At 52.4% G+C, this 24,465-nt stretch overlaps 1 protein-coding gene across 1 annotated transcript; it reads left to right on the top strand.

The window, feature by feature from the left end:
• Positions 1-7,628: 7,628 nt before the first annotated feature.
• On the top strand, positions 7,629-24,381 carry NCF4 (neutrophil cytosolic factor 4; the record flags this gene model as incomplete). The annotated part of the gene is made up of 10 exons (XM_080938974.1): positions 7,629-7,660; positions 12,922-13,006; positions 13,571-13,724; positions 15,359-15,429; positions 17,099-17,226; positions 17,817-17,874; positions 18,332-18,430; positions 22,434-22,564; positions 22,799-22,864; positions 24,186-24,381. 10 exons carry the CDS (start codon positions 7,629-7,631, stop codon positions 24,379-24,381), a joined length of 1,020 nt encoding a protein of 339 aa, XP_080795100.1.
• Between the last annotated feature and the right edge of the window lie 84 nt (positions 24,382-24,465).

Below are 24,465 nucleotides of genomic sequence, written 5' to 3'. Positions count from 1 at the left end.
ATTTTTCTGAGGGCATCACTGTAGGAAGAAATTTAATGGGACCTACCCCAAGATAGCTTTTAGATGCTCTTTTAACTGGATTCCATCTTTTGTGTCCAGCTCTTGATTCCTGTCTCTCCATGTGAGTGTCTTGTCACATGCATCCTGTGACGTCATCCACTGGTGTGATGCAGCCTGGGAGTGCCTCGACAGAGCCAACATTATGCTATTTGGACTTTCAGCTTCCGAAAGCATACACTAAAAAGCTTCTTTTCTTTCTTAACCCCCCTGTGTCTGGTATTTCATTACAGTAGGGAGACAACAGACGAACTCAGATGGTAAATATTACCAGAACCCAAATATTAGCAGAACCCAAATAAGCCCCTCAAACCAGTGCATTCCTCTCTACCCTCCCTGATGTTCTGGGTTCTTGAATGAAACACACACAGGCAGACACACACACACACACACACACACACACACACACACACACACATGCAACCTTAGATTTTAATATCATATTGAGCCTTAAACAGCTCAGTGGGTTTTGACCTTCCTAACCTCCATGTGGCTGATGTACTGTCTGATAACTAAGACATTTTAGCTGCCTGGGACCCAGACCAGCAGCCCTCCTGGACCTCGATCCCCAACGCTGACACAATGGCTGTGCTCTCTCCTCCACCCCCCAGGCCTGGAGCCTCCTTCTTCCTTCCCAGCATGGAGGCTGGCTTTTCCTCCTCCCTCAGTCCCTTGTCCAGGAATCCTAAAACTCCCACCTCTGTCTCTCTGCCCTGCCATTAACCTCTGGCAACTTTATTTACTGATCAAAAGCAACTTCAGGTAGGGACCCTCAGCGTCTTACCTGCGGACAAACGGATTCTTGTATAATTTGGGAGACCCAGTTAAGATAGTACAAGCATTAGACCAAACCGCAACATATTACTTTTAGCTGAGCGGCCATGAGTTGCTTTGCTACTCCAAGGCTCTTTGAGTAAAGGAAAGGGAAGAGTGGAGTCACTGGGGCGGTAGTCTCTGCCACATTAGTCAAGAACTATGGCAAAGTGTGTAACACGCTCAAATTGTGCCGATGTCAGCAACAGATAAGAAATCTCTCCTCAAATATTTATGAAGCCCTCAGCTATATGAAGGCCTCGCCAAGTGCCCTTTATAGCCAAAAACAAACAAAAAACAAAAACCCCAGAGACTAAAAGCCAGGTTTTGAGCTGAGAGGAAATAGTTTTTTACCACAAACCAGGCAGCAGCCGTCTCCTGTCCACTGAGGACAACCTGGAGCCATGCCCAAATATCCGTGGACTCCTGGGAGGTCGGGTCAGTGTCCGAAGATGACAGCATCAAAAGCCAGAGCCTAGCCTAGGGTTTTTATTTATTTGTTTTTGACCCCTCACTTTCCCCCTTTGGAACAGCACGGCTGCCCGCATGCTACTGCTGAGCGTGACATTGCACTGAAGGTGAGATCAGAGAAAGTAGACATGAAACGTGCGTTTCCCTGTCTCTCCCTCACTGTGCGTGCATCAGAGGATATGTGTGACATGCATGTGTGAGTCGGTAGTTCGAGTTCATGGGCATGTGTGGATGTGTACGAGGACATGTTTGCACGCCTGCATAAACATATGTGAATGTGTGCATGCATCTGTCCATGTGTGCTGTGCACAGGTTCCATTAGTGTACCTTAGCAGCATTCTGAGAGGCTCGGCAGCAGTTTGTCTATCTACTGGGCAGTGAATGAATGAATGGATGAATGAATGAATGGCATATGGCAACAGTTAACAGCAGCATGGGTTTTGGAGTCAGCCAGTCACAGTGGAGTGCCACACCTTACTCCGCCACTTACTGAGTTACTTTAGCTTCCTAATCTCATAGCACCCCAGTTTTCTCGGCTCCAGAACAGGCATGGGACCATTCATTGTCTAGCCTATGCACTCCAGTGTGAGGGTGAAGGTAATCAAAGCTGCCCCATTCCAAGCTGGCCCACTGCTCTGCCCCAAGGGCTGCCTCACAGCTCCTCCCCTACACCTATGCAATTTCATATTTACGGTCAGTGGACATCCAAGAAGAGCTCAGACCTTAACTTACGATCCACTGGGCTGATGCTTACATCCTCCTCTAGGTGGCGCTGCAGAGAGGAAGCCTGACTACTGAGTCATAGCGCCCCCTGGTGTTCACTGACATCAACAAATGTAACAAATGGGGAGCTGTTCTCCTAGGTGAGACTAAATATAGAGGTGAGGGGATTCCAATATGATAAATTGTATCACAGTCAGGAGCAAGGCAAACTGGAAACAGATGTGCTGGGGAGAGAGAGAAAGGAGGGGTCAAGTCATACTAAGGAAATTATATATAAAAAAATAACAACTATAATTCCCTCCCCACCAATTATGAACTTGACATTGGACTAAGCTTCCATTTCCCTGGTCAACACCAGGGTCACAAAGTGTGTTTGGAGCCATGTGTGCAGTAGCTGATCATTACCTTGTTGACCAGATGACAGTTTTTAAATTTTTTTATTGGTGTGTGTGTTTGTGTGTGTGTGTGTGTGTGTGTGTGTGTGTGTGTATGAGTGTGTGTGTGTGTGTGTGTGTGTGTGTATGAGTGTGTAGGTTTGCAAGTGTCAACAGAATGCATGTAGCACTTAGAGGACAACATTTAGGAACCAGTTCTCTCCTTCTGTCACGTGGATCCTAGGGATCAAACTCAAGTAGGCAGACTTTACCCACCAAGCCATCTTGCGGGCCCAAGGTGGTTAACATACTTCTGTGAGACAAACGTTATCTCAGTTTGGGAAACTGGATGCACAAACTCATAGCCAAGATGGTGGCCGAGCTGGGGCATGTGATGCTTGTGAGTTCACACCAGCTCTGCTCCCAGGAGGGTGGGGCCTTACCTTCAGGGGATTTGCCTTTTCGGCCTCCCCACAGCCGCTGGGTGCTCAGCTCTGCCTGGGATCTGCCAGTGATGGCTATTTATGGCTCAGGGAGTCGTCCAGTGAAACTCCCCTCATAAATTATGAAGGGAGACACATGTGGGTCAGGACAGGGGAACTCGGTGCACGAGGGAACCCCAGGACTCTTGCTTTCTCTAATCAGGGATTTTCCTTCTGTTCCCAAGAGAGTGGCTGAGGCACACAGCAGAACCGTGAGCTTCACAAGGGGTCCCGGGGTCCCCTCAGGTCCTGCTGTTTGGGCTCCCAGCCCTGACTGCTGACAACTCTCTGCCTCATCCCCTAAATGGGGCTGTCTGCTGTTCCATGTGTCCTGTGCCCACACAAGGAGGGACTGGACAGTGCTGGGCACTTGTGGCCTGTCCCCTCCCCACTTCTCCCCATACTCTAGGGACACCAGTTATTTTCTGAGCATGCTCAGTCTTGCTCTTGGGGTATCCAAAAATTTGGATCACATGGAGACGTTCTCTTCCAAATGGCCCTGAACACCTGTTTTTGAGTTTGTGGTAGTTTTATTTTGTTTTGTTTTTAATGGTTCAGTTTCATAGTTGTTGTTAGACTTTTATTTAAACCCTGTCCGCCTTCAACTTCCTCTGGCTTGCTCATTCCTCCCGACCTGCTAATCACAAGTCTCCAGTCAGGTCACTATGTTGTTAGCTTTGGGGAGTTCTGGAAGAAACCTGGCAGAAGTAAACATGCCGGTCTCCATGTGGCCTTTGAACTCAGATGGATATCCGTTTGTGTGAGACAAGGGCTTGCTATGTAGCCCAGGCTGGCCCATGCTGAGGGCAGAGGCCATCGGAAGTCAGGCTGGAGTCTGAAAGTTTGCACCAGGGGCTTCTTGGTATGTGTGCAGAGCAATGGAGGTTTTCTTATTTGAGGGACAGAGGGGGAGCCTGTGTGATTCCCGTCTCCCTGGGACAGGTGGCAGCGTGAAATGACGAGCCAGTACAGGGAGGTGAGCAGGAAGCATGGCGGCTCAGGACTGGAGCCCACTGCTGACAGGGTGTCTGGCTTCCAATTACACTGCCTCAGAGCTCTGCATAAAATTAGCAGCAGTGTTCTCTGGAAAAGGAGCCAGAAAAATAGCCACATTCAGCAGAACCCCAAGCAGGGACAGAAGACAGAGAGAAAGGGCAGGGTTGGCCCAGCGTGGACTCCAGGCCCCTCCTTGGACGCCATTGGTCTCTGCTGCCCAGGTGGCCCCCAGGCTGAGAAACACAGGATAATCCTTCAGGGGTGGGAGGGCTGGGTGTGGGAAGGTGAGAGCTGAGGGAACTGCTCAGGTGGCCTAGAGAGCGCGAGTGCGCGCGCACACACACACACACACACACACACACACACACACACAAAGAAAATAAATGAAAAATAGTTTAGAGTATGTTGGCCTGTGGGAGGACAGACTGCCATCTCTCGCACACCCGCACGCATGTGTGTGTGTGTGTGTGTGTGTGTGTGATAGGTTTGTGTATATGTGCATGTTTGCATGTGTGTGTGTGCCTGTATGTGCATATATCTATGTGTCTGTGTGTATCTGGTTTTGTATGTCTGTGGCTTTGTGTGCATGTGTGTATGTGTTCGTCTGAGTGCACATGTGTGCATGTGTGTGTATGTATCTGTATTTGTGTGTGTCTCTCTGTGAGTGTATGTTTCTGTGTATGTATGTCTATGTGTGTGTCTGTGTGTGCATGTGTGTATCTGTGTGTGCTTATGTGTATGTGTCTGTGAGTGTATGTGTGTGTCTTTGGGTGTATCTGTGTGTGTTTGTGTGTATATCTCTGTGTATGAAGTGTATATGTATGTGTATATATGTGTGCATATGTGTATATGTGCACATGTGTGTTTGTGTGTGTGTCTCTCTGTGAATATATGTGTCTGTGTGTGCATGTGTATGTACACATGTTGTTTTTATCTGTGTGTTTATCTGAATGTGTCTGTGAGTGTTTGTGTGTCTATGTGTGTCTCTCTGTGTGTCTATGTTTGCATGTATGTGTGTATATATGTGTCTGTGCCTGAGTGTCTCTGTGTACATGTCTATATGTATGTGTCTCTGTGTGTGTGTCTATGCGTGTGTGTGTGTGTGTGTGTGTGTGTGTGTGTGTGTGTGTGTGTATGGGCCACCACAACTCCAACAGAGAAGAGTATTCCCTCTGCTTGTGATGTCACCAGTCTCTGAGTCAGAGGCTCTTTAGAGACCCTGCAGGAATTTGCATACCTGCCCACGAAGGTTGTACTCTGCACAAACTGGCCATGAACCTGATATGTAGCTAAGGAGGCCGTGACCTTCTGGCCCTCCTGCCCCCTCCTCCTGAGTGCTGGGATTACAGGTGAACTCACACTTGTTTTATTTGGTGCTGGGACTGAACCCAGGGCTTCACTCATGCTACACAAGTCTCAGCCCCAAACAAGCATGTTCTAAAGCCAGGACAGGCATGCTGTGACAGTCTTTTACTAGAGCTACGTGACATTCTCTTGTGGAAGAGATGTCATCATTTCCTACTTCCTGACCACCTGTTGACCAACATTCCCCTCCCCCTGGGTCAAGCTTGTACCTTTGTGCTCACAGACACCCTCTTCCCCTGCCCACACCCTGATCCCAGGGTTGTTTCCTCCAAAGGCTGAGGCGCCTGAGCCCCAAGGCCCAGCCAGAGCCTGTGCAGCCTGTCTAGCTCCTCAGGTGTGAATTCTTCTGAAGCCCAAGGCGCCTGGTTTGCAGTTTTGCGTAATGCTGACTCCAAACTGCTTCTGCGGCACAGTTCAGAGCCAGCTTTTCTCTGGGTTTCACACCAATGGGGGCTTCAGGCTTGAGGCTCTGACCCTGCGCGTTAACTCCCTCTGTCTACCCATGGCTGGAAGACGTCCTCCACCCCCGAAGACACCCAGGCCCACGGCTGAGAAACCCGTTCGATGACCAATCGGTGTGCTATCCAGCTTCACCTAGGAGCTCGGGGTGGACTTCCTGCCAGCAGTGGGACATGTGACCTGCATCTAATCTCTAGCCAGTCACTGGAACCTCATCTTTAATAGCACATGTATTTGCTGTTCCCTGGGCCCAGTTATCAGTCTCCAACCTTACTCATGGGTACAATTCCTGCCTTCTTAGGCCTGCGGATCACCTTTCCTTGTCTTGACCAGGGATTCGTATACTTAAAAGACCTAACTCCATGAACTGCGGCCATTTTATGTGCTTGGAGTAGGACGGACCTTCTATCTTTCCTTCCTCTGTCACCTGATCTATCTGTGTAGAGCCTTGATGAACCTTGATGAACTGGCAGAGCGTCCCTCTCCCACTTTCCCATCTCCTCCTGTGACTTTCTCCAACCTCGTTTCTGTCTTTCCAGAGGCCCTTGCTCTGTCTGGCCATAGGGAGAGCAGTTCTCCCCAGGCAGGTTCTATCCTGGGACTCTGGGCTGAGTCAGGGCCAGAAGATCCCTTGGGATGGCAGGATGGAGTCGGGGTGGGGGGTGTCAAAGTAAAGTTCTATATTCCTGGAGTCAGATCCTGGGGACTCCGAGACTGGTTCCTACCCGGCTCTATTTAAGGTGAGAAATGTGGGTGGTTCCGGTTTCCTCAGGGAAGGCCCTGTTCCCACAACCACATTCCAAAGTTGGGGAGATAGGACCCTGATTTAGGCAGGCTGGGCACGCTGTGTGCACATGTCGATAGCTCCTGTGGGCTGCTGGCTCCATCCTCATTGTAGGCTTTGGAGAGCTCCCTGCAGAATCGAGCATTAGAAGGAGCTGACAAAGCAATTCCTTTTTTCTGCTCGCATAATTGTCTGCAGGGTGTTGCTGGCCTGAGAGAAAGCCTAACACACAAACATGTGGAGCACACAGGGACAGGGAAGCCTGGCTGGTGGGAGCTTGCTGCAGGAAAAGCCCAAGAATGGCAGGGAGGTCTGGTTAGGATGGGCCTCTTTCTCAAAGGGCAGCTTCCAGGCTGAGACCCACAGGAGATAGAAAAGGAGCTTTGGAAATGAGGAGGCAATGAAGAAAGAGAGAGCTAGGAGAACAGGCAAACTACAGGGACTTGGGGAGTCTGAGGCCAGCGGTTGGGGAGGGGGGGGTTGGGGGGACTCTTCTGAGAGTAGGGAGGTGGAGGCAGGTTGCAAGGAGAGCCTCTGGGTGGATGGAAGCTCCGAGGGAGCTGCATATGGAAGCCCAGAGCACCAGGTGAGGACAAGATAGGACACAAGCCAATGACATCCTGGAAGAAGCAATATCTCCACCAGACCTTAGGGATGCAGGTTTTGGAACTGTGGGAAGGGATTCAGGAAGAAGTGCATAAGCAGTAAGTCCCCAGGGCCACAGGTCTCCTTGATGAACTACACAGGGCTAACTCTGCTCTATGATAGGTGGAGCTTAGCACCAGAGACAGACACTGAGGAAGTCCCCAAAGCCAGTGGCCTCACGCAAGCCTAGCACCCAAGGGTGGCACTTCCTCAACTGCTATACAACTGAGAAGTTGATGAGAAGTGTGGGGCCGGGCAGCTCAGTGCCTAAAGGAGGTATACTTCAGGGAGGGTCCGGAGAAGCTCGGGAGGGAGGGACCTCCCTAAAGGCTGTTCCTGAGGACGCCCCAAGCTTTCAGGAAGCTCCCAGATACACATAGGAGGAAGTGAGAGGTGAACTCAGCCTGGGCCTGGCCGGGCAAGGCCTTCAGCCATCTGTTTTCCTGACTACCCACAGTCATGGCCCTGGCCCAGCAGCTGCGATCGGAGAGGTGAGAGTGTGCTCCCATTCCTTGCCAGGCTTTCTTGCTGATTCCCAACAGGCCTGGGAGTGGGGTGGGGGTGGGGTAGGTAAGAGGCTGTCCCTCCTATCACCTGGTATCAGCGGGTCAACACAGAGTCAAATTTGGAGGTCTTGCTGAATGATATACTGTAGGACCCACAGGCCCCTGAAGCTGTTTCTAGAACCTTGACTTTGTAGGTCAGCAGCCTTATGCACCAGTGAGAATCCTAAGGCTCACAATAGGGAGTGGCTTGAATGTGGCTCAGGACCACAGGATGAGTGGGTGGCAGAGCCTGGGAGCTGAGGTGTCCTGGGTGCTAGGTTTGGGTTTCGGGTTCCTCGTTCCACATTGCGATCAGGAGAGGCTTTTTCCCATCTGCTGTTCAGACTGAAACGGGCCTGTGCATTTCCTGTCTTTAGGTTCAGACAGCCCAGACTCTGCTTTCTGACCCCTCACTCCACTTTCTTGTCCTACGCGGGGCTTAGACGCTCAGCACAGTGCTGGGGGCAAGGTCTCCGCTCTGCCGGCTCTAAGGGTGTTTTAGTCTTTTGGATCACAGTTGTGTCTCTGGGAGGCAGAACAGTTCTGGTACAAACCAAGTGCTCAATAAATCCGCCAGAGCTCAGGAATGACCCAGATGCATCTTGGACAAAGCTGACGTTGTACAAATAGGTACAATGAAACCAGATGTCCCTGAGCCCGGCCACCTCATTCTGTTATCCCTTGCTCCGTGTCCCTTATGGAGCCAGCTCTGTGTTCCCATCTGCACATGGAGACCCAAATGAAGAGCCATCCCCTGGATCAAGCAGAGAGCAATCTGAGGAAGCAAGTGACATTGAGAGACACCAGAGCAGGTCTGGACGACGAGGCCCAGGTGCCAGCAAAGGACACATGGGATTTGGACAAAGGGATGGGGTTCCTGTAGATCAAAGGTCAGAGGAGCTTCGTCTGTGTGGTAGCATGAGTTAGTGCTGGAGTAGGGGTCAGGACAGCCTTCCTTCCGTAGCTCGAGAAGGATACAGTATGCTGAATAAGGTTGCGTGACATGACTCCAGACCTTATGACCCCTACGTTCTCCTCAGAGACTGAAAGCCATGCACATTTGAATCTTCTAGAAACTGTTGCCTCTCCAGGCTTGGGTTCCTTCTTGTTTCTTGGGGTGCAGGGCTCAGATGATGCCTGTAATGACCATCAGGGCTGAGTGATTCCTCCACCCCCTCTGCCCTGTTCACAATCGTCCCCTGGCCTCGGAGGGGCGGCTCCCCTCCTCTGCCCTGTATGGGACCATGGGCCCAGGTCCTAAGGCCATCAGGTCCAGCATCCCCAGTGTCCTCTTTGAAAACCAGCCCAGCAGAGACATAGACGAGTAGATAGAACATACAGCAATAGCACTTTCTAGAACCTTGTGGACAAATGTCCAGTGCTAAACAGGGTCTCTCCAAGGACAGCAGCAGACGTTAGCATGGCAGAGGCTGTGGGCACGTGCCCAGCTCCTACCATGATTGAGGTACCATGAGCCTGTGATTTTCAGGATTCAACTAGATCAGGTCCTCAAGCGGACTCCCATGAATAGCTCCCGTGTGCACGGAGCCTGGTATCCACCCAGCAAAACCTGAGTGGGGCCTGAAGGGGGCAGCTATCTTCCCAGCCCCCCCATATCCCTACACCAGTCTCCACACCATCTCAGCAAACTGCCAGGCAGCTCCCACTGCATCAGCCAGCTTGCTGGCAGGTCACAAGTAGAAGTAGCTGCTGAGAACCTACTAAGTGCTTGGCGCCACTCGGGATGCTTAGGGATGAAGTGTGAAAACAAACCTGTTCTTACAGGATTTCAGGGATCCTGCCTGTCACAGAGGGGATCTCCTGACCATCTGGCATAAGGACTTGAGGTTAGCTCCGTTTTCAGAGAGGGGTGGAAGGAGCTCAAGGATGGGGAGAGGCCCCACAAAGTCTCTTTTGACAGGGAGCTGGGTAGAATTCTGGTTCTAGGCCAGGCTAGTCTCTGGCCCTGTCTGGCCTGTTACATCTTCTGACATCAGTGTTACCCAGAACACTTGAGGGTTCTTTCACCCCAGAGAAAAGTTGAGGTTCTTCAACAAGGCAGGAAGACCCCTTGTGTAGGACCTGCCTGCCTCTGGCCTGTTCTTCCTTGCTCTGTTGCCTGTCCTGCTCTCTGGCCATGCCTGCCTCCCTGAGGTTCCTTGAAATTGCCTCCTTACTTTCCCCTCAGGAGGCCCTGGTGCTGTCCACTCCCTATCCTGCCTGAAAGGTCCTCCCTGACGCCATACCCAGCCCTTCTGTGCTTCCTTATCCTCGGCTATGGGGAACCCCACTTTCCCCGCAGTCCTAACACCCACAAGCCATCCTCTGCTACACTGTTGGTCCCTTGAAGGATGTGATGCAGGTCACCTGTGGATGTGCTTGGCCACGATGAGACAGGAGGATTACTTATTGGGTGTTCAGTTTCCCCACTCCTCAGAACTATGGGGTACAAGAAGCAGAAAGCAGGTCCTTGCGTCTGTCCTAAGTTGTACAGAATGTAGTAACAGTTCCGGTGCTGGGGTTCTTCAAAGGTCTCTCAGCTTCTTTGTCTCGAATCCCAGTTACCTCATCTGGACAAGCTCCTTAACCTCGAAGTGATTCACCATCCACACCTTTCCCAGGGTAGCTCTGTCTCCAAGGAGTAGGTGCCTAGCTCCTGGCGTGCTGTCAGAACTCCAGGACATTCGTGTTACCCAAACTTCCAGAATGGCCCACAGCCACTTCTCCCTTTCCACTTCCCTCCTGCCCCACCCGAGCCTCTGGGGAAAGTTGGTGAGGCCACTCTTCCCAAGGGTGTCCTCATAAAACATGTTGAAAAGTGAGTGGGAAGACTCCAGTGCCTGGGAGACAGCCCCTGCTGGTCTGCTGACTTCCTCAATCACTGCCTAGTGACGTCTGAATTTAGATACATCAGCCTGGGACAGACCAGGTCCCAGGGAACCAGGAAACCAGCATGGACCCTGTGCAGAGTGTGTAGGCTCTCAGGGACCCCATACCTTGTGGGGTATGGGACACATTGTCCTATCTGCGTCTCAGGCACTGCCAGGAGAACCCAAACGCCTCTTCAACTCCTCCTCCTCACCCTCCTCCTCTTCACCTTCCTCTTCCTCACCCTCCTCCTCACCCTCATCCTCCTCACTTTCATCCTTTTCACCCCTTCCTCCTCCTCACCCTCCCTTCCCCACTTTCTTCCCCTCCCCATCCTTCTCTCTTCCCTCCCCTCTTTCTCTTCCATCTCATCTTTCTTGGCATCCTATTCTTCTCCTCCCCATCCCCTTCCCCCCTTCTCCTTCTCCTCCTCCATCTCTTCCTCCTCTTTGAAACAGGTTCTCACTCGGCCGCCTGGGCTTATCTAGACTCTTTCCTCAGCCTCCTAATTTCTGAGATAACAGATAATGTGTCACCTATGCTTGGCTACACCCACTTCCTGCTTCCTGGTCTATCTGCAAGTCATAGGTGACCATGGCTGTGCCTGGTGGCCCGCTTCCTCTTTCTCTCACAGGCAAGTGGCTCTCACCTTAACCATACCACATCAGCCCCAGCCATGCCATCTGCACACCTGTATACCAGCCTTCTGCCAGATGCCTGCCCAGAGGAGTCTCACCTTAGCACTGCCAGAGTCTGCCAGCCCTGCCTCTCCCTGTGCTGGTCAGGAATGAGCATCACTCTTGTCACAGTCGGTTCTTTCAGTCCGGCTCGGCTGCCATACCTTGGTCAGGTATCCCTTGGAAATGCATTAGGCTGCAGAGAAAAGCAGGACTAGTCTTGGCTTAAGTGATGAGCAGTTGTTCTTTTCCACAGTGGAAGTCCGGAGGGAGGCTGCACTCGATTCGTAGCTCAGGGAATGGATGCCGACCCCACAGATTCATTCTGCATCATGATTCTGCCTCACGGGTGCAACTGTGGTTGCTGCAGATCCAGATGCCACCCCCCATCCCTTCTGGTCGACCAGAGCTAGTCACATGGTTGTGTTGAGTCTCCAGGGCAGGTGGGAACAGAAAAGGAGTGCTGTTTGTTTCAGGCCAGTCACGACATACTGCCTCTCCAAGCTAGGCACACTTGAGCTGAGCATGGCTGGCACTTGATTGGCTAAGAAAAAAAAAAAAAAAAACCAAAACAAAACAAATAGGAACATACGAAATGTGACTCTAAATTTTGTTGGGGTCCTATAATTTGCATGTCTTGGCCCATATCACCCCTCACTCTTGGGGTTTCTTGTGGAGCTCTCTCATTAAGTCTCTGCCCACATGGCTGGCTACCTGTGGTGATCTCATCAAACCAGGAGTTTACAAAACCCACCTTGTTCCTTGATCTCAAGACCCTCGGACAAATGTATTCACTCCAAGACCTGCCAGGCTCTGCCCTCAGCAAATCCGAGCTCTTCCTCCAGGCTCAGAACCTTAGTGTAAGCTGTTCTCACTGCCTGGAAGAACCTCCCTCGTTTCCAGCGAATTTCAGGTTGACCCACTTTGAGCTGACTCAAACATCACCCTTCTGTATCTTTTTCTTACTTGGGCATAGTCAACCGATGTCTGAACTGGAGGATGTGGGCTGATGTCTGTCGGTCAGACTCAAATACAGGAGTCAATTAATATATGAAGGAAAGGCTTATTTAGGCCCACGGTTCTATAGATGCCACCCCAAAAGTGGGGCAACCCCTTTGCCTTGAGCCTCCAGAGATGGCAGCAAATTGAAACAGGAGTACATGGCAGAGTGAACCAAATGCAAGCAGAGGAGCTGGAGAAGCTCCCTTAGTCCCCTTCGAGACAATCCCTGGGGACCCAAGAATCTCCCATGAGGCTTCTTCCTTCACAGAGGTTCACACACTCCCCAAAGGTGAAACCCAGAGGACTTAGCCTTTAACTGTGAGTTGTGGGAAGCACCCATACAAACCACTGCAGGCTTCCCAGCACACTCTTTATCCTGTGAGACATAGCCTGGCACAAGGCTGGCACAAAATGGGCACCAGAACCTGGCAGGCTCATGGGTGGGCAATGAGGCTGCCAAGTGGTGGGTTGGACTAGAAGCCGGCTGGTAATACCAACTCCAGCTCTGTATCCCTCATTCTCAGGACTTGACCTGCACCCTCACATCCTGGGGTCCCCAGCATCAGTGAGGTGCCAGGCATGAACAGTGCTCAGAATGAGGTGTGCAGGCCTCCGTCAGCAGGCTGTGGTAACTGATGCGCTCCCTCTGGCCTCTTACAGCGATTTTGAGCAGCTTCCAGATGACGTGGCCGTCTCGGCCAACATCGCTGACATCGAGGAGAAGAGGGGCTTCACCAGCCATTTTGTAAGAGACAGCCATCCCTGTTCCTTTGACCTCTAACCTCGACCCTCCACCTTTCATCTCCTGTCTCAGCGGGTCTCGGTAGGGCCATTTTTCTGTTTGGAACACCTGGAGATTCTCTAAGACACCTTGACTGTGGTTTCTCTGGGCAGGGTGGTGGCTGACACATGCTGGACAGAATGTAGGGGCGCTTCTGAACAAACCCAGAAGCATCGGACACCCCAGTGAAGCTTAGCCTACTCAGGGCACTACAGGGTTTGAGAAAGCCTGTTCCCTCTCTGGGAGCTCTGACCTCAGCCTGTGCTCATCTCTGGGCTCCCTTATCCTCCCTCATCTCCCAGTGCCCCTACCTTCCAGTACCCCCACCTCCCCAACCCTTCCACCTCCCAGTCTCTCCCCAACCCCCCCATCCCTCTCCACTTTCCAGACCTTTCCATCTCTCAGCTCTCCTACCTTACAAAGACACCCAGCCCCCCCCAACCCCCACAACTTTTCAACCCTCTACAGCCTCCCAGCATCCCCCCTACCCCATGCTAGCTCCCTTACTCTAGCCTCTCTCCTCCTCAGGTTTTTGTCATCGAGGTAAAGACAAAAGGAGGATCCAAGTATCTCATCTACCGCCGTTACCGCCAGTTCCATGCCCTGCAGAGCAAGCTGGAGGAGCGGTTTGGGCCAGAGAGCAAGAACAGCCCATTCACCTGCATCCTGCCCACACTGCCAGGTAGGGTGCCCTCCGGCTGATGCCCGGAGCCGTCCTTGACCCATGCCTCACCTTCCAGCTCTGCGGGATGTTATTTCAACCCCTTTTGCAAACTTTTCCTTTGGCTGGTGCCCCTCTTGTTGCCATAGGCTGGCAGTGTCCCCTGCCTGCCACCCCTGTGTCTTCGGGGCACCTTCACTGCTATAGTGTAGGTGTCATAACCCTTGACCTCTGGGACTCAGTACTGCGACCTTGCCACAGCCATCGCCACCAAGGGAGCCTGGGCTGGGTGCACTCAGCATCTGGGTTCTGGGCTTTCCTGCCTTTCTCAACCACCCATGAGGCCAGCTCCCCAGATGCACAGCCTCAGCCTCAACACATCACTGGGGCTTTCCTTCTGTCCCTTGGGGAAGCAGGGAGCCACAGGGTTCTGAGTACACATAGCCTCCACCCCCTCCCCATGTCCTCCTGAACTTGCCCACTCTACCTCCAATCCCCCTCCAGTCTTCCTGAGTCCCGGTTCACGTTTCTTGCTGCAGACTCTGCTCTCCTGCGCACTGTAGGAATAGGTCACTCTTCCGAGCATTCTTGCCTGTCTCGCTTTCTCCTGAACAACTGGTGCCTGTGACTTTGTCTCTTTTTGGTTTGTGGCTCCTGTGAGCCCCAATTTTTATATATCACCCCTGTGGCACAGTGCCCCCTGGGTGGGAGCACTCCCAAGTGTCTGCCTAAAGGCTCCTGGTGGACCTCTGTCCTTTGGTTGGACAAAAGCTGTTTCCTCTTTCCCAGAACACTCCTTGCATTAGAGGCATGGGTCCTTCACCCACATGGCAGAGTCTTAGTTCTCAGTGTCAGTGTGTGAATGAGGCTTGGTAGCCTGCTGAAACAGACCTTAGGGAGCCCCCCAACACCTCCAGGATGCCAGTGTGGTTGTTTTAGGGAGCCCTACCTAGTGGGATACTTGAAAATTCCAGTGGTGGCCTGAATGTCATCCAAGCCTGAAGATGGGGAGATCACTGTGATCCAGGCAAGAAGTCCTGTGTTCAGAGCTAAGGCTTGTGAGTGGGCCTGCATGCGTGTGCATCTGTGTAAAAGCATGTTTCATCTGTGCACATCTGTATATATATATATATAATGCATGAGTGTGTATGCATGCACACACAGGCCTTACATGTGTATTTGCATATATGTGTATGTAGGTATACATGTGTGTGCATGCATGTACATACATGTTCCAGACTGTAGGTGTATCTGTGCATGTGTATGTACACATGTGAGTACATATATATAAGTTCATGTGGATGCATTTGTGTGCACATGTGCTCACGCATGCATCTGAATGTGTACATGCATGTGTGTGTATGCATGTGTCTATGTGAGGGTGTACATGCATGGGATTACGTGTGTATGAGCTTTGCATAGGTGTATATTGTGTGCATGTGTGTGTGCATGCACAAATGTGAGTGTGTATGTGAAGATGCAGTTACAAAGTATCTTAGTGACACCTGGTACCATGCCTAAAGGCAAGATGAGTTTTGAGCCGGGGGAGGCACATGGGGCAGTTATCTGTCTGGTGGGGCAGTTATCCGTCTGATGGGGCAGTTGAAGGGCAGGCACCATATGGTCCAGGCTCTGGGCAGCTTTTCTCTTTTCAGCCAAAGTGTACATGGGCGCAAAACAAGAGATTGCTGAGACTCGGATCCCGGCCCTCAATGCCTACATGAAGGTACCGGCTGCCATGCCCCGTTGGTGCCTGGGTGGGCAGGGTTTCACCGTGGGGCATGAATTTGAGAACTGAAATTTCACTGAGCCCCCCCCCCCCGTGGTCTCATCTTCAGTCCTGGGAGGCCTGGCTAGAGAAATAAGCCAGGTATGCGCTCAGGATCAAGGACCCAGGTCACAGAAGTCACGCTTGACAAGTCCTTGAGTGCACCAACCTCATGGAGTATTTGTGCCCGGCTCTAGGACACAGTGCCTGCCTCAGAGCACCGGTGGCCCAGTGGAAACAGTGGCAGGCGAGCCCCAAAGCCACACAGGTGTCTCATAGCTGCACAGTGAGGGCATAACAGCAGATCACACCCCTTCCCGCAGACCACAGACTTTGAGCCGATGTCTCTTTTTCACCCACGCACAGTTGGATCTGGGCCACACTCACTGTCTGCTTCCACTCTGCCTGCTGCCGGCTTTCAATGACACAGGGACATAGAAGAAAGGGTGTTAAAGGCAGAGGCTAGGGCGGTCAGGAAAGAATGCTCTCACCACAGCCATGCAGAAAAAGGCTGGCGACCATTACAAGGTAGTGAGCAACCTGTCAACAGAAGCGTTCAGGCCATGGCTTGATGAAAAGCCTTCCTCGGTGTCCAGAGGTCCTTTAGAGCTGGAGAGCTCTGACTTTGGAGACTTGTTCGGATGGGGGTCTTGGAGTGAGCAAGCCGTCCTCTCTCAGGAAGTTTCAGCTTCCTCTGATACGGGACAATAACCCCTCCGGCTCTCAGCTCTCAGTGAGTGAAGATGGGGTCTTTTGAAAAAAAGGAAAGGTGTTTTTAGAACTGTGAACCTGCTTCTAGACTGTGATCCTGAGAGGTTTCCCACAGAACTCTGGGTGCCTCTGGAACTGTAGCTCCCTAACGATGGCCTCGGCTCTACAGAGTATCCGAGCCCTATGGGGCTGGATAGGTGGCCATGCCAGTCTCCCCTGAGCCATGTTCTCATAGCTTAGTCACAGTGTGTACCGAGAGAGTACGTGGGCTGAGAGAGGAGTGTGCATGGGATACAGGACATTGACCTGCAAACACCCCCCATCTCAAGATCTGACCCCACCCCTACCCCATCCAAGCACTGTCTCTTCTTATGATTCATTCGGTAGAAGGCTTCCCTAGCACTTGAGAAGTCCTGGCTTTGTTTCCCGGTATCAAATAAAGTAGACGTGGTGGCCCACACCTACAGTCCCAACACTGGGGAGACAGAGGCAACATGATCAGAAGTTCCAGGTCATTCTTGGTTACATAGCAAGTTCGACGCCAGCCTGGGCTGCATGAGCCCAGATGTGAAAGAGCGCCTCCAGTGCCTCTGGACGCCCAGCTGTGTTACTAAGCTCTGTCGATTTGGGCAGATCCTTTCTCTCTCTGATCCTAGCTTACAGGTTTCTGGTGTAATCAGCCCCCTTCATCGATCTCTGAAGACCCTTAGGTGACTGCAAATGACCTCTCAAGCCAGTATCCCTCTCCTACCCCAACTCTGCCCACCCTACGCCGGGAGCAAAGCTTGGGAATTGTCTCCTTCAGTCCCTGGGAGCTAGTAACTCATTCTTTTTATCAGCTGAGAATGTATTAGCAGATAGATGGTAGACGGGGCTGGTGTGTTGACAGGACGTCGACCTGTCCCTCTTCACACAGAACCTCCTGAGCCTGCCGGTCTGCGTGCTGATGGACCCCGACGTCAGGATCTTCTTCTATCAGTCTGCATACGATGCGGAGCAGGTACCGCAGGCACTCCGCAGGCTCCGACCGCGCACGCGCAAAATGTAGGTGGCCATCACCGCACCCCTGAGCTCGCGAACTGAGTCCACTCTCTGGCCTCCAGGGGTCGCTGCTGCTTCTTGTTCCAAAGAGTCCGGTGCTCCTTTCTCACCCTGTCCCTTTCAGAAAAGTGAACCAGGCAGGGCTTGAGCCACCAAAATAGTGAAACGTCACTAGTTTCCGTGAGAGCCACTTTTTTTTTTTTTAACAAGCCAAAAAAAAGCAGGCAGGGGTCCTGAGCCATGACCTCCCCCAATGCACCTAAGAGGGCAGGGTCTGAATCCCAGCTCCGCGGGAGAGTTTGGCTCTGAGAGCCAAGTTGGAGACTAGTGGAGAGTTAGAGGCACTGAGCCATGATCTCTTTATTCCTTCTCCAAGCTCACTCTTTGGGTCTTCTGTGGAAGAACAACCGCACCTGGGGCTGTGGTGAGAATATAAGATGAAGGGCTGGCTGCAGGAGCAACCAACCTTGGCTGGTGGCTGCACATAATCTTTCCCCACTTCGCCTGTGTTAGCTAGAACTCTGAGCACAGAAGCAGAAGCTGAACCCTGGGGGGGGGGTCCACAAGGCTGACACCCCCTTTTATTTCTATAGCAAGGGTGTGTCTCCACAAGGAGCCAGCGTGGACCGCATGGAAGCTCCAAGAGCAGAGGTACCTATGCACAGGATAGACCTCATCCACCGCAACCGTGGCGCCCGCCTGCTGTACACCTTGGACGGTGCTGGGTAAACAGCAGGAAAGAGAGGCTACAGCCTCAGCTTTGACGCTGGGCACCCTCGCCCTGCTGCGGACAGGGATGTGTCCAGCATGCAGAAGCAGGAGAATAGCTGGCCTTTCATTCATCACATCATCCAGAGAGCTTGCTTGGGCTTCAAGGGTTAGCCTTGCCTTGTGGCTGAAGTCTCAGACAAGACCCTGTCCCCCCAGGAGCACACAGCCCCAGAAACACACAAATGCCATTTTAAAAACCGGTGTGGGTAATGTCCTGGGAAAGTGGGGTACAGGAGGGCTGCCCTCAGTTTCTTGACCCACAGAGAGGGACACCAAAGTAGTCAAGCCCTTCAAAGTCTCAAGTATTTTCTGTCTCAGCCTGCTGCCTTCTCCTCAGGCCTTGTTTGACTTCACTGGGAACAGCAAACTGGAGCTAAGTTTCAAAGCTGGAGATGTGATCTTCCTTCTCAGTAAGGTCAACAAAGACTGGCTGGAGGTGAGATGGAGAGATGGGGCCAGATAGAGGGTGCTGTATGGAGAACACGGCCGAGGGGTGGAAGTAAAGTTGAAGATGAGGGTGGAGGTGAGGGTGGAGGTGAGGATAGAGGTGAGGGTGGGGGTAAGGATGAAGGTGAGGGTGGAGGTGAGGATGGAGGTGAGGGTGGAGGTGAGGGTGGAGGTGAGAATGGAAGTGAGGGTGGAGGTGAGGATAGAGGTGAGGGTGGAGATGAGGATGGAGGTGAGGGTGGAGGTGAGGGTGAAGGTGAGGGTGGGGTGAGGATGGAGGTGAGGATGGGGATGAGGATGGAGGAGAGGGTGGGGTGAGGATGGAGGTGAGGATAGAGGTGAGGATGGAGGTGAAGATGGAGGTGAGAATGGAGGTGAGGGTGGAGGTAAGGGTGGAGGTGAGGGTGGAGGTGAGGGTGGAGGTGAGGGTGGGGGTAAGGATGAAGGTGAGGGTGGAGGTGAGGATGGAGGTGAGGGTGGAGGTGAGGGTGGAGGTGAGAATGGAAGTGAGGGTGGAGGTGAGGATAGAGGTGAGGGTGGAGGTGAGGATGGAGGTGAGGATGGAGGTGAGGATGGGGATGAGGATGGAGGTGAGGGTGGAGGTGAGGGTGGGGTGAGGATGGAGGTGAGGATGGGGGTGAGGGTGAAGGTGAGGATGGAGGTGAGGATAGAGGTGAGGATGGAGGTGAGGATGGAGGTGAGGATGGAGGTGAGAGTGGAGGTGAGGGTGGAGGTGAGGGTGGAGGTGAGGGTGGAGGTGAGGATGGAGGTGAGGGTGGGGTGAGGATGGAGGTGAGGGTGGGGGTAAGGATGAAGGTGAGGGTGGAGGTGAGGGTGGAGGTGAGAATGGAAGTGAGGGTGGAGGTGAGGATAGAGGTGAGGGTGGAGGTGAGGATGGAGGTGAGGATGGAGGTGAGGATGGGGATGAGGATGGAGGTGAGGGTGGGGTGAGGATGGAGGTGAGGATGGGGATGAGGATGGAGGTGAGGGTGGAGGTTAGGGTGGGGTGAGGATGGAGGTGAGGATGGGGGTGAGGGTGGAGGTGAGGATGGAGGTGAGGATAGAGGTGAGGATGGAGGTGAGGATGGAGGTGAGGATGGAGGTGAGAGTGGAGGTGAGGGTGGAGGTGAGGGTGGAGGTGAGGGTGGAGGTGAGGGTGGAGGTGAGGGTGGAGGTGAGGATGGAGGTGAGGGTGGGGTGAGGACGGAGGTGAGGATGGGGATGAGGATGGAGGTGAGGGTGGGGTGAGGATGGAGGTGAGGATAGAGGTGAGGATGGAGGTGAGGATGGAGGTGAGGATGGAGGTGAGGGTGGAGGTGAGGGTGGAGGTGAGAGTGGGGTGGGGATGGAGGTGAGGGTGGAGGTGAGGATGGAGGTGAGAGTGGAGGAGGTGATGATGGAAGTGAGGGTGGAGGTGAGGATGGGGGGAAGAAGGAGGTGAGGGTGGAATTGAGGGTGGAGGTGAGGATGGGGTTTGAGATTGGAGGTGAGGGTGAGGTGAAGAATGAGTCAAAGACAGAAGCAAACGTGAATAAAAGGTAGCTTGAGGTTTTTACAGGCAGACACCGTGAAAGTTCTGGGGAAGCCGGAGGATAAAAGTCCACTGTTACAATTCTGGAGGTCCTGGCATGTTTGGGTGACCCATGAGGTGACCTGTTTGGGAGCCAGGTGTGTTGGTGAAGCAGAGCATTCATGCCACCGCACATGTGACAGTGAGGGAACACCTGGAGTCGCTCTTCTCTCTCTGCCAGGCTGGTTGTGGAAGTGGATCTAGGGTTGTCGGTCTTGGCAGCAAGCCTCTTTATCCCCTGAGCCGTTTCATACCCCATCCCATTCTATTTAGCTCTTAGATCACTAACAAGGCTTCTAGGAACTGACACTCTTGGTTTTGGGGGACTGACTGATAATTCCTGGAGGAGGGCAAACTATTCTGCCCGCAGGGTGTTTAGCAGTACCCTGTCTACCCGCTAGGTGCCGGTAGTGCACCTGGTCACAGCAATCACATAGGTCTTTCCGTGTTTGTTTGGAAGGTCAGACTATTGGTAGATGTGAGGGCTCATATGTAATAAGGTTACTTCCCTGGCCAGCAGCAAGGATGACTAATTAAGAATGGGTGTCTATGCTTGAGGCAGCTCAGTGGAGGGGCACTTGCACTTGCCGAGTGTGCAAGGCCCTGGGTCCCACCCACCATACTGTGAAACAACAGCAGAACATTGGCTAGTGTGTCAGGACCTCACTGGTTTTAGCTGGACTCACGTACTTCAGGAGGTTGCTCAACCCCATGGTTTCCTTTCCCGTAAATGATGAAAACAGTTTCTTCATCGCTTCCTGGCAGGGACGAGAGAGGCGGATGTCCTCCAGGCCCTGCCCACAGAGAGTCTAGGTGTCTTGTTCCCACTGCGTGTGAGGGGACTGGGAAGTCTTGAATGAGACTCTGAAGCTGGGCCTCCTGGGCGTTACTTTGCTCCGCACTGACAGGGTGTGACTGTGTGGCAGGTCCTTGACCTGGGTCTGGCCCTCTCTGTCACAATATTGTCACTGTTGGACATTCTCTGGCCCTCACTGTATCTGAAGGAGGCAGGGTTCCTGGTATCCCGAGGGCGGACAGGAGAGGGCGTGGTAGGTATAGGAGAGAACTGTTTGAGCTTCTGCCTCCTTATGCTCTGGGTCTTAGAAACCCTGTCCACATGAGCGGCTCTTGTGACCACCACGGTCATAAGAGGAACTATTGACCGCTGTCCTGATTTCTGGAAAGTCTTGCTGTCTAGCATGTCATCACTGTCAGACTTCAAGCTGCAGGAAGGGCCTCAGTGGCGCAGGAAGAGGAAGGAGCCTTGGTCTGTGAGCAGGTGTGAAGGGATGTGATCCCTGTGGCTGCAGAGATCAGGCAGCAAACAGGACCTGAGCTCAATCCCAGGACCCACACTAAAAAGCCAGCTATGGTGGCTTCTGTTTATCACCCGGTTCTTGGGGACACAGAGACAGGGGGATCCCTAGGACTTGCTGCCCAGTCGTAACCAGTCCCAAGTTGGCCAAGTTCTAGTTTGCTTTCTGTTGGTGTGATAAACACCATGGCCCGAGGTAACTTGGGGGAGGAGAGGGTTTACTATCTCAGGCCACAGTCTGTCCCCGAGGGAAGTCAGGACAGGAAGCAATCTGCAGGCAGAAACTGAAGCTGAGGCCATGGAAGAGTGCTGCTTACTGGCTTACTCTCCACGGCTTGCTCAGCCTGATTTCTTATTCAACCCAGGACCACATACCCAGAGGTGCCCTCCTACAGTGGGCTGGGCTCTCCCACATCAATCATTGATGATGATGATGATGTTCAAGGACTCGCCCACAGGCCGATCTGATGATTGGACATAACGGTCCTCAAAAATCTTTGCAAAAGGAGAATAAATGAGGAAGTGAGGAAAGGAAAAAGAGAGATGGGAGAGAAGGGAGAGAAGAGAGACGGAGAGGCAGGAAGCTTCCCAGAGAGATTCAGGAGTGCAGGACTCTGGGTTTGGCAGCTTGGTGAATCTCCTCACTTTGTCTCTCTGTGTTAGTTGGCTGTGGTCACTATAATAAAACACCCAAGGCTTTTAGCTTATGAAGAGGAAAGGTTCTCCATGGCTCACTAAGCTGGATGCTCCAGTGCCTGTGCTGAGTTCACACTCATCCTGACAGGAACGCGCGACAGTAAAATTCTTGCATTATGGTCAGAAAGAAAAATAAATGAGTAAAACAATTAGATAATAAATAAATAAAATGAGAAGAGAAAAAGTTCAGGTCCTCACCACCTGATTAAGGGAGCCCTCTCCCCAGCGAGAGAAGACATTTCTATTGGTACCTGTTTCTCCAAGCTCCCACAACCACCCTGGGGACCAAGCCTTTGACACGTGGACCTTGGGAGACAATCTCTAACAACCAATGTTATGGAGAGGGTGGGGCTCTGAGACCTGGCCCTGGGCCTCACTTCCCCATGAAACAGCCTCTTCTTTCCCCTCCAGGGCACAGCCCGGGGAGCCACAGGCATCTTCCCAGGGTCTTTCGTGAAGATCCTCAAGGACTTCCCAGAGGACGAGGACACCACCAACTGGTTACGATGCTACTTCTATGAAGACACAGGCAAAACCATCAAGTTGGTGTCCTGCTGGAAAAATGGGTCCTCTTACCCCTTGTCATCCGGCTATCTCCCAATCAATGGTCCTGTGCTGCCTGCCCCCTCCCTGCCCTCCCCCTCCCCCCACCCCGCCGCGACCCTGCAGCTACTACAGCTCTCAGATAAACCACAGTGCTTTAGCAAGACCTGTCTCTGGCCCCAAACATGTCCGCCATCCACCCTGATGCTTGTCTTTTCTACTGTCCCCCTTAGGGACATTGCAGTGGAGGAGGACCTCAACAGCACCCCTCTGTTCAAAGACCTGCTAGCGCTCATGAGGTGAGAGGTTGTGAAGGGAGCCGGCAGATGGGCTAGTGGAGACCAAGAGCTGTGACAGCTCCAGTCTCTGCAGCCCACGGTGCCTCAAAGAGGAGCCAAGCAGGCCGCAGAGGGGCAAGGGCTCAGCTGAGTGTGTGACTGTAGACCTGCTATTAGAATGGCTTCTCTAGTGAGAAGCCTTGAACTTGGACACACACACACACACACACCCTGCCCCCAACTAGGGAAATCACCACCTCCTGAGAGCCAGGCCATTGCTGAAAAGTCGCCTCAGGGAACCAACCATAGAGCACTGTTCCCATCTCTCACGAGTCCCAGTGCAACCTGCCCGAGAACATGCCATCCGTAACTATTTCTCACCCCTCTCGTTAGCAGATGTGTGCTCAGACTCCGTCAGTACATGCACACACATGTGTAAGCACACTCACACGTAAACAGATCTGCACACAAAAACAAACGCACACAAACACACGAAACAATGTACACCCACAATATATAACATATGTGCACGGGGCTGGAGAGGTGGCTCAGTGGTTAGAGCACTGACTCCTCTTCCTGGGTTCCTGAGTTCAAATCCCAGCAACCACATGGTGGCTCACAGCCGTCTGTAATGAGATCCGATGCCCTCTTCTGGTGTGTCTGAGGACAGCTGCGGTGTACTCATATATAATAAATAAATAAATCTTTAAAAAAAAAAACCAAGTGATCACAAACATACAGTACACACAAACATACACAAACACACAGAAATATAACACACGAGCATATAATATCCACAACACAAATATGACAAACACAAAACACAAATACACACAAATACCTGTAACACAAGCATACACATAAAACAAGCACACAGACACACACTCACAAACACACATGTTCATAATGTCCCCCTCACCCCTGTTACCACTGTCAACAATATTGTAACCTTCACTCACATATACTGTCTTGTTATTTCCAAGAAGTGGAATTATGGGATGGAACTGGGCCTGTTGGGTCAGACAGTGCACAGGAACTTCATTCGGATCTTGTTCCCTCTCGCCATGGGGAAGCATGGCCCTCCTCCCAAAGTTGTCAGCTGGTTCCCACAGGCCTCTCTGGGCTACCATCTCTTAGGAAACTCCTACATCTTCTGCCCACTGACATGCAAGAAGCTTCGGGCTGTGCCAAGTCCCCACGTCCTTTGAGGTCTCAGTTTCCCCATCTGAGAAACAGGAGTGAGGCAGCTTGGACAACGAGGGTCTGTACCACTCAGACCCACGGGTTCAGAGGCCCTGGGCTCTCCCAGGATCCACAGACTAATCTCCGTGTGCTCCTCTAGGCGTGAGTTCCAGAGAGAGGACATCGCCCTTAATTACCAGGATGCCGAGGGGGACCTGGTTCGGCTGCTGTCAGATGAGGATGTGGGACTCATGGTGAGGCAGGCCCAAGGCCTCCCCTCCCAGAAGCGCCTCTTCCCCTGGAAGCTGCATGTCACACAGAAGGACAATTACAGTGTCTACAACACTGTACCCTGAGTCACAAGAACCCTGTGTCATGGACAGGATGCTCAGTAAAGGGCCGTTACCCTCCAAGATCATGAAGACCTGAACATCTTATGC

The sequence above is a fragment of the Micromys minutus genome, assembly GCF_963924665.1.
Source record: "Micromys minutus genome assembly, chromosome: 27".
NCBI lineage: Eukaryota > Metazoa > Chordata > Mammalia > Rodentia > Muridae > Micromys > Micromys minutus.
This window is presented reverse-complemented; position numbering and strand designations above follow the sequence as displayed.